We start from the raw sequence: 10,255 nt of genomic DNA, 5'->3' as shown, positions 1-10,255 counted from the left end.
ATATTGTTTTCTTACCCCATAATTGTTACAATCGAAAAACCTATGACCTATGTTAGTGTCAATTTATGATGTCTTAATTCACATTTGTTGATCACAATGGCAAACAGGTAACAAGCTTATATCTTTCATACGACAACTCTAACTCCTCCCTTTCAACCCCTAGCTCTTCTTTTCAACCTCCAACTCCTCCCTTTCAAACTCCTTTTCTTTTTCCCTTCAACACTTGAAAAGTAGGTATTCTCTTTTGATCCCCTTTGGTTCCCTATTTTGATCCCCCTTTTGTTTTCATGATTCAAAACGATTATTCTGCAACTTTTAGATTTTGAATGTTTAAGGTTTTTTTTTTGTTTTAATTTTATATGTTTTAATTGCCCATTTCTTTTGACAACTTTAAAAAATTTCACGTAATGATATCTTGTAAGGTTATATGTCATGTCATGTTAAATTTTCATCAATTTAAATAATCCAACAAACGAATAAATTGCATTAATATATGTTTGAATAATTGAAAATGCAATTAAAATTTTTTTAAAATTTAAAGACCAAAATAAAATTTGATCCAAAATTTAAAAACCATCCAACAATTCTCGATTGAAATGATCTTAACTCCTTAAAACACCTTTGAAATTTTTGATAGTTTGAAGTTAAGGTTCTCATATTATGCAACTTTTGAACTTGAAAAGTACTTTTAACCACAACGCCAAACTGACCCAAAACGCTATTCTTACAATATCACTTAGGTGCATCTCCAGTGTGTCATTTAAAATTAACTTAAAATTCTAAAATGATTTTGAGACCAAGAGAAAAATAGAATAAAAATAAAATAAAAATTCTCGAGGGATTAAAGATTTTGGTAACCAGAAAACTTGAAGAAGCTGGTAACTCAAACGCATTTTCCACAATTAGCATAAATCAGAGAAAATGCGTTCATATATAGAATCAAAAGCGATTCCGCCCCAAGTTAATAAATAGATAAACGAAAGCTGCCCCAAACCCGCACGGCCAGAGGAATATACTACAAAAATATAGCAGTTGACAATCTGGGATTGACCTACACCTGTGTACATCACAACATTCAAAACAGTTGTACATGATGGATGTGTTCTCAAAAAAAGTTGGTCAATTGAGCTTACGCCTACACCTGCGAATGCCAGGGCCTTTACTAGCGTCATCTGTTTCAGGCGAGTCTTCTACAATGGATTCTTGCAGAACCAACCCTCGGTTCCTAGATAACTTTCGGATTGGTGTTGTACTTGATGCTCCTGCTGAATTGTTTGCTGCTTGTTCTGCCTGAGAATGAATTGAGTGCGAATCTTCCCTGTGAGGCATCAATTCCTCTCCAATTGGCATCATGTTCATCATTACCTAAAAGCCCATTCATTCAAAGAATAAAATTAGAAGGTAAAACAATTAGCCTAAATTGTGCTGGCAATTACATTGTTTGTTGTTAAAACAAGCAACTAATACAGTTTGATCAACGGAACTATTTCACCATTAATCATAAAGAATATCAAAGAGAACCCTATATGATTCTGTAGAATCTTTATGTGGCATTAAATCCTCACCAACAGCTACCACATTCATCATTAACTAAAAGCCAGTTTGTTCAAACTTGGAATTAGAAAGAAACAACTTAACCTAAAAAACACCATATAAATACAATAACTTGTTCTCAAGTGTTTGATGCAACTAAAATATTTTTGGCATACTGATACAAGAAAAAGCATAGACTGTAATACTTTTTAGTATTTGCAATATCTAAAGTGTGTTTGATGCAATAGGAGCATAATCTGTACCTTCCAGTCCTTAAAATCAAACCTGAACACAAAATGGCTGTAAGCAACCTCGCCTTTCGTTACAGACTGAGCATCAGGAGCATTTGTGGGAGCTGAATGAAAACCATAAATGACACAATAGCATTATCATTGTATAACACAAAGTAAAATTTCTGTTACATTGCAAATTAAATTCTCTTGAAACATACTTACAAACAATATGAGAACCAGATTCATTCACAACTATTTCTGCCCTCCCATCTTTGACTAAGAATGAAAGCGCAAATAAATTCTCCACAGTCTGTGCAAAAGATGTTCTATTCAAAATCAAACTTTCAAGTTTCACTTTTCTCTTTCTCTTTAAGATTTCAAACATTGTTGCCATATTTTTGTCAGTATCAGTTTTCTCATCAGCATCAGTATCATCAACCTGTTGAACAGGAAAACAAATCTATGTGAATCATCAACCTGTTGAACAGGAAAATAAATCTATGTGAACAATGATCGTTAAAAGACCAGATAGATAATATACAATTTTATGATTATTAAACTTATGGTACAATCATTTATGAACTTTTTGAAAGAAATAGTAACTCAAATCCCATAATAAATTTGTTTGAGATTAATTAAATATTACTTGATGGATAAGAAAATTTACAAAAGAAAAATTCTAACAAGAGATTCTTAATAAATAAATTTGACTTGTAAAAAAAGAATTCTAAAAAAAAAAAAATTCGTAATAAGCAAGTTTGTATGTTTATAAATAGGTAAAGTTTTTATAGGATTAGCTATGAGAAAAAAAATACAAGAGAGTTGTAAGATTTTATGAGATAAACAACTCATAAGACTATTGGAGATTTACGTCTTATGGATATATATGTTTTAATGTTTATGAGTAGACTAAAAAAGACTGAGAGAATCCACATAAATATGATGCATGGGTATATAAAGGTATATGTTTGTTTAAGTTGAAAATACTTCATAAAACTAGAGAAGATTGAAAAGGTTCATGAGTATTAATTGTGAATGGTTGTTTTGATCTAATTCTCTACAACTAATGAATCTTTTTTCCTTATCCGTAGATGTAGATCAATTGAACCGAATCACGTTAAATTATTATCTTTTATATGATTGATTAATTATTTAATTTGTTTCTGCTGGTGTGATTGAGTTGAGGCTTTTTAGCCTAACACTTTTTTCATCACAACCACCCCACAAAATAAGATAAAACCACAGAACATAAACCAATACACATCAGAATAAAATTCTGAATAGGCAGTTGCCAACTGGAACTTTCATTTTCTTACATCAACATCAGTAAGCATCGGTTAATAGAAAATTAACCAAGAAAAGAAAGTTTGCAATTTCTCATGAAAACAATCACAACATAAGAGAAGCAATTATACAAACAAATGATTGCAAACCCAAACATATTATGTATGAATACCTCAAAAACTACAAAGACTCCATGACATATTGCTAGTACCAAGTGACTCAGCACCCACATAAACACAATCTACATGATCTTGTTCTCTTAACCATTAGTGTAGTCAATTCAGTTCAGCTCAGTTTTGAGAAATTTTTTTTATTAGGTGGAAGTATTGACATTTTAAATGAAGAAAAAGAAAAAAAAATCAAACCAAATTGTGTAACCCAAACTGAACTGAATATAGTTTGATTCAATTACTCAGTTTTTTTTTCCTTTTTAACTTAAAAATGGTTTTAATTTTGCAATGATTTTTTTGAATTTACCTAGTTAGACTAAAAACAAATGCTAGTACTTTTAACTCATAAAAAAACAAATATTTTAAATTGATTTGATTAAGTTTGAACCGTTTCAGTAAAGTGAACTGGATATTTTAATCATTATGTTAACTAAAATAGAACCCAAAAGCCAAAAACCCAAAAGAAAATAAACATAATGGTTTACTTGGCTTTTCCATGTTCTCAGTTTTGTTTTCACACCAATAAATAATGCTTAAAAACTAAAGAGTAGAAAAGGGCAATTTCACCTCTTCAGGCCGAGCAGTATCAGTTTGTTTGACAGCACGCCGTCTAGTAACCATACTCTTCCTTTGCTTTAACTCATTCTTCATAGGCCCAAGCCTAAAGATCGATAACCAAAAAGGTATTCAGCAACCCAACTCATTAAGGACCAAAAAGAAAACTCAAAATGGTATCATAAAAAAACTAACATGGTGCGAATTCCTTTCCAGGTAGTAAAGAACGGTGAAACAGCCATCCCAATATCTTTCCAATTGATTGATATCTGCTCATTTTCTTGTGTGTCAAGGCTCCTGTCGGATTTTCCAAACTCCCTAACTAGACAATTGACAAAGTCTGCTAGGCTAATTCCCTCACTAGAGATTGACTTAACAGAAGTTGCCAATGTGTTAGCTAAGTCCAATAATGCCTCTGCATCTGCTACTTGTTCCCGTGGTTTTGACACTAAAAGCCCAAAAGAGAAACACCAAAAACTAATTACTATAAATATATTCCTTCAGACACAAAGTGAGTCAATCTGTAACACATTTTCTAAACTAAACTCTTCCGAACTTTTTGGGGGGAAAAAAAAAAAACCCAAGACTATTAAGTTAATTAAATTAAAATCTTGAAAATCCCAAATGAAAAATATCATAAATTAATGGACTTTACTTCCTTAAGAAGTTAAAAAGAGACATCGCAGATTATTAAACTTAAAAATCACAAAAGAAAAAAAAAAAGAAATATAATCAGTGAAACAAAAATGTTGAAAAAAAAAATTACAACCTATAACAATTATTCAAGAATTTCAAATTGGGCATACAAATAAATGAAAATAAATTCGCAAAAAAAATTAAAGAATAAAAAAGATTAACCTTGTTGATGCAAGTTATCGACTTCATTAATGATGATGTTAAATTTATTAGAATCCACACTTGATATTTCATCCCTTGCATCTGCATTACCCAAAATTAAATAAAAATAATTAATTAACTAAAAACTGAAAACAAAATAAAAATAAAAATAAATAATTTGTTATAAAAAAGTAGTATCCTTTTTAGGGAAAAAAAAAGAAATAAAAAGACAACCGTTGATTTTGGTCTTCACGGCAAGGTATTTGGAGCGAAGAACCCTCCGCTCTGCGGCATCCTCTTGCCGACTCATCTGCTCCGACTCAACATTTGCCGATTTACCCCGGGCCTCTCTCGTCACCCTGGATCGAACCGGTTCAGCTTCTTCATTGGCATTACCTGCCTGCTTTTCTTTCTTCACAATTCTCCTCATAATTCCACAAATATGATTCTTAAAGAAAAGAAAAAAAGACTAATAACTGACCAAACCCTTAACAAAGAAATTAGCAAAGAAAGATCTTCAACTTCGAATGCAAAAATAGGACAAGAAATGTTTACAGTTTTATAAAGATTTTATTCCTCCTAATTTTAAAAAAGGGAAATGTTCAATTTACACAGGCTTCTTAAGGAAGGAAGCTATTGGTATTTGTTTCACGCTGCCTTTTTTTTTTTATTTTTCCATTTTAATTTTTGGGGAGGATCTTCGCTTTCCCGCTTCTCAACTTTTTATTTTATTTTATTTTTGTATCCTTTTAAAAAGAGGGGTGTTCTTTTCCTAAAGTTATGGACCGAGGTTTTAAGTGCGCTCAACTTGGCCCATTTATCGATTATGATGGCAACATCTTAATTTATGTTAATGCAGGTATCAACGGGCCTCACCGAACCCGATTAACACCTATAATAATTTGCCCAAAGCCAGTTCGACCCACTCCTCAAAACCCGCTTATGCCTGCTATTATTCGAAATTATTATTAAAATATTAAAAAATTTATTTTTATATTAATATTTTTTAAAAATATATAATTAAAATTAATAAAATATTTTTATATTTTTGATCGAGCATGAATTTGTAAATTTTAATTCAAAACTTAACCTGAGTTAAACCATCATATCTTCGAAAAAATATAGTTTAACGGATTATTCTTTTTTTCTTGTACTAACATTTTTTTTCCTTTTTGTAGAAAAGGAAAAATATTAGTGTTTTGATGAAAAAAAAGATATAATAGCATTAATTTTAGTTTGATAATCTTGGCCAAAAAAACCTAGAAGAAATCATTTTTTAGAACACCAAAATTTGATTTACTCACAATATTTTTTTAAAATATCATAAATTTGAATACAAATTATATGTGTATTCTTTTATTACCTCAGTTATATGCTTTTAAAAAGTTTATCGATTTTTTCTTTTCCATACCAACAACGTGGTGGAAAGAAAATAACCGAAAAATGAAAAATAAATGGAAGTTTTACATTTGAATTTTTCAAAATTTTTAAATTTAAAAAAAAACTTAAATGACGACTCCTCAATTCCTCATTCTCAATTTTAGAAATGGCAAAATTTTTAAATGTTTACTTTACATTCATGTTTTATTTTTATGAGATTTCACAAACTGAATCGACAGTATCCTTTAATTATAAATTCATTAAAAATTATTAATTGATCATTAGAATGAGTGCTCGCACGTCATCACAATATTTTTTTAAAATAATTTTACATAGAAAAATTAAATTTATTATAAATAAATTATCCAAAAATATATATATGTATATATTGATTGCAAATTCTTTGTTGAACAAATATTATAAAATGCCTAGTCTATTTTCAACATAATTTTAAGAAAATTAATTTTTTATTTAATATCATTATACTTGAAATTCATTATTTGAAAATTTTAATTTCAATTGTTATACTACAACATTATTTGTGTCATAACATATAGATCCATAAATTTATAACTAGACTTAATAAAAATAGTCGCCACCAATATTTTATTTAGGTGTAATTAACTATCTAATAAATTTATTCTTTTAAATAACTCCTAAGCTTAACTAAAGGTCCCTAAAAATATAGGTTACAGCTTACTAATTAAAACATGATTCAGAAGTTTGGTTAGATATTGGAAAGGTTATAGCATCCCATATGCCCATTCAAAGAATGATACCATTTTATTTTAAATTATCCTAAAATCTTGATTCTAATGATCTTTTTTTTAAGAATTCAATTTTTTTAAAAAAAACACTTTTCTAATTTTTTTCTAAAATTTAATCATGTAAAAATTCTTTAAAAATAAATAAACAAATAAAATAAAATAAAAATACCAAAAATTGGAACAGCTCGACTCGATGGCTGAAGGGCTTAGCTTGGCTACAGGGAAAAAGCGGCTAGGACAGCTTGGCTCGACTTAAGCCAATGACAAGGACACGGGTTGAAGATACGTCAATGCTATGGATCAAATCAAGTTTTTAGGGTGACACATGGATCTGGACATTTTTAAATCTTCAAAACGACGTCGTTTTAACGGGGTATAAAAATGTCAATTTTTTCCTTTCCCACAGATCCCCTATCTTCTCCCTCTATCTCTTCTTTTTTTTTTTTCTTTTCCTCTCTCTCTAAAAACAAGAACACTGGTTGAATCTTCACTAAATTTTAGAAATTTATGCCAAAATCTAGGTTGAGTCACAGGAAGTTTGTTGAAAGTTCACCAATTTGTAGAAAATTGAAATTGGAAACTGGGAATCTTGTTGGAAAGTCATCGGAATCTTTAAAGATCAATGGAAAAATCCATTGAAATTTGGGATTTCCAAAAACATTTTCAAAAAAAAAATCTTTTTTTTTAAACAAAAAAAAATCTCCAAAAAACTTTCGTACTCTCTGGCTTCTTCTGCATGTGTTTTTTTTTCTCTAATCTATGTGTTTGCTACTTGGTATGAGTATGTATTTATAGGGTTCTAATCTAAATAATCCTAATCTAGAAAAGGTTTTAATTTTCTTCAAACTTTAAGTTCAACCCCAACCTAGACAAACAATTTCATTCAAACTCAACCACTTGATTTTTTTTTCATTTTTATTTTTTTAATTAACAAAAACAAATAGAACCCCAGACATATTGGAATGTTTATAGCTACCCCTCTTTGTATATTTTTTGTGAAATAAGAATTGTGCAATGATAGAAACAACTCAATCAGGAATCAACTCGACACATTTTTTCTCTTTTTTTTTTGTAACATACTCAAGCTTCTAGAATAACATAAAAACTCCTATAAACAGAGGTTTAACACTTTAGAAAATAAAAAAGCTCCTCTCAAAATAGGCTCAATGAATAAATAAAGCTCCCCTAAATAAAGGCTCACGACTTTTGATAAAATGACTAAAGCTCCTCTAAACAGAGGTTCAATAACTTTAAAAATAAATAAGGCTCCTCTAAACAGAGGCTCAACAACTTTTGAAAAGTAAATAAGGCACCTTGAAACAGAGGCTCAGCAACTTTAAAAATAAATAAGGTTCCCCTAAACAAAGGCTCACGACTTCTGATAAAAGAATAAAGCTCCTCTAAACAGAAGCTCAATGACTTTAAAAATAAATAAGGCTATTTTAAACAGAGGCTTAACAACTTTGAAAAGTAAATAAAGCCCCCTTAAATAAAGGTTCAACAACTTTTGAAAAATAAATAAAATTCATCTAAATAGAGGCTTAATGACTTTAAAAATAAATAAGGCTCCTTTAAACAGAAGTTCAACAACTTTGAAAAATAAATAAAGATTCGTTAAACAGAGACTCAACAACTTTGAAAATAAATAAGGCTCTTCAACAATCATGTCTAAAGGTCTTATAGATTATCAAAAGATATTATAGGAGATTATGCCCAAAGGTCTTACAAATCATTCATAATATTGAGAAATATCTTTTTTCAAGGATCAAAACCTTAACTCAAAGGTATTCTTTTTTCAAATGAGAATTTGAAGTTCTTTCATTGGACAATCTTTATATTTATCTTCTCTATGTGAGATCTTGAAATATCCTAGCTTGTTAGATTCACACACTAGACATTCTTAAATGCAATGCATGCTATACAAACACTAATTGATTAATTTTTTTTCAATTGTGGTATTTAAGTTTCTTAAGCTATTTCCTTGAATCTTGAACTCTTCAATCTTCAAGTACTAAGACCAAATCAATTTGATTCTCAATAATCTTTCCATAATTCATTTTTAAAGAAATCTTTTCTTTTTAAATTCAATGTCCTTACTAGGAACTGAACATTTCATATTTGCCTTTATCACTCTGAACCTTTCCAAGTTAATGTAGAAATCTCTCATGCTATTATTCATTTATCAATCATTATTTCAATTTCAAAAAGTAAAAATACAATCACACATTTCTTTCATTGCAAGGTATTAAAGGGAAAAGCTAAGGGATGGATTAGGAATAAAAGAAAAATAGTCATCAAAAGAGAGACACAAGGAATAAAGTGAAAATCTTGTTAAAAAAATGGTAGAACAACTTTGGCCATTAACAAGAAAGAATGATTACAAAAATTGGTATGGGGTAACAACACCAAGAATGAACAATCAAATTATCATGATAATATATCTTGAAGTTTTTTCAAAAACTCAACCACCTGATGCATTTAACAACTTAAAGCTCTTCAGAACATTCTAGCCTCCATGTTGGTGAATACTCAAATTTGATATTATTTTCTCTTCCTCATTTAAGCTGTCTTTTCAGGTTTTTAACTTAGATGAACCCTTTTTTTAACTCAAATCGCCCTTTTGAGTTTTCAACTTGAGTCATCTTTTTTTATTTTTTTCATTTTTCATTTTTCATTTTTCTCTTTTTTTTTTTTTTTAAATGTAGTATTTCTTCATAGCATTAGAATTTATAGGATTGGACAAATCATCTCTATCCATTTTTGCTAATATTAATGCTTTATCCAAGAAAGCTCTTTTTACAACATATGACCATTTCTAATTCAAAGTCCACTTTCCTCTATTATCATGCTAGCTTGAAGAATTCTTTTCAAAACCAACTCCTCTTCTTAGAAACAATGAGGTCAAACATTTTTATCATGAGCTCTCATCATTCTTCTCTGATATAGCTGATCATGGCACAGTGTTATCAATCTCTTTTCTTCGATAAAATTTAATTGCTCATAGCGCTCTCAAACCCATTCAACTTCTTGTAGTCCAACTTCTCTTAGGACTCTTAAGGATGAGATTTCTACTTTGACTGTTAACACAACTTTCATCCTATATACCAAAAAAAATGGTGTTGCCCCAATAGAGGTACGCACTGACGTTCGATAAGCATGAAGGGCAAATGGTAACTTTTCATGCTAGTCTTTATAAGTCTTAATTATCTTTTCAAGAATTTTTTTTATATTCTTGTTTGTCACCTCAATTGCCCCATTCATTTTCAGATGGTATGGCATCGAATTATGATGTTTAATCTTATATTGAGCACATATTTCTAGTATCATCTTACTATTTAGGTTCTTAGTATTATTTGAAATGATTTTTTCTAAAAGTTTATATCTACAAATGGTTTTTCTCTTTATGAACTTACAGATATAAATCGTGTCACACTTTCAAATGAAGCTACTTCCACTCATTTTGTGAAATAATCTATCATCACAAAAATGAACCTAT

The 10,255-nt window shown here is 29.6% G+C and overlaps 1 protein-coding gene across 1 annotated transcript; it reads right to left on the bottom strand.

The window, feature by feature from the left end:
- Nucleotides 1–908: 908 nt before the first annotated feature.
- Nucleotides 909–5,184, bottom strand: LOC111285488 (Nse4, component of Smc5/6 DNA repair complex). Its single transcript, XM_022874972.2, has 7 exons — nt 4,847–5,184; nt 4,634–4,714; nt 3,971–4,223; nt 3,788–3,881; nt 1,989–2,205; nt 1,797–1,888; nt 909–1,365 (listed from the first exon to the last, which is right to left on the bottom strand). The coding sequence occupies exons 1-7, from the start codon at nt 5,040–5,042 to the stop codon at nt 1,120–1,122; spliced, it is 1,179 nt and encodes a 392-aa protein (XP_022730707.2). The 5' UTR covers nt 5,043–5,184; the 3' UTR covers nt 909–1,119.
- Between the last annotated feature and the right edge of the window lie 5,071 nt (nt 5,185–10,255).

This window comes from Durio zibethinus, chromosome 6 (assembly GCF_047325235.1).
Source record: "Durio zibethinus cultivar Kanyao isolate XHJ-2024 chromosome 6, ASM4732523v1, whole genome shotgun sequence".
NCBI classification, from domain to species: Eukaryota; Viridiplantae; Streptophyta; class Magnoliopsida; order Malvales; family Malvaceae; genus Durio; species Durio zibethinus.
Note: the sequence above shows the minus strand (reverse complement) of the source record. Positions and strands in the feature narration are given on the sequence as shown.

Excerpts from the sequence above, each read along its gene's own strand:
- LOC111285488 (XM_022874972.2), bottom strand. The coding sequence starts at position 5,042 with ATGAGGAGAATTGTGAAGAAAGAAAAGCAGGCAGGTAATGCCAATGAA. Across the intron at positions 4,715-4,846 it reads CGTGAAGACCAAAATCAACG|ATGCAAGGGATGAAATATCA; the intron begins GTTGTCTTTTTA and ends TGGGTAATGCAG. Across the intron at positions 1,366-1,796 it reads TTGATTTTAAGGACTGGAAG|GTAATGATGAACATGATGCC; the intron begins GTACAGATTATG and ends ATGGGCTTTTAG.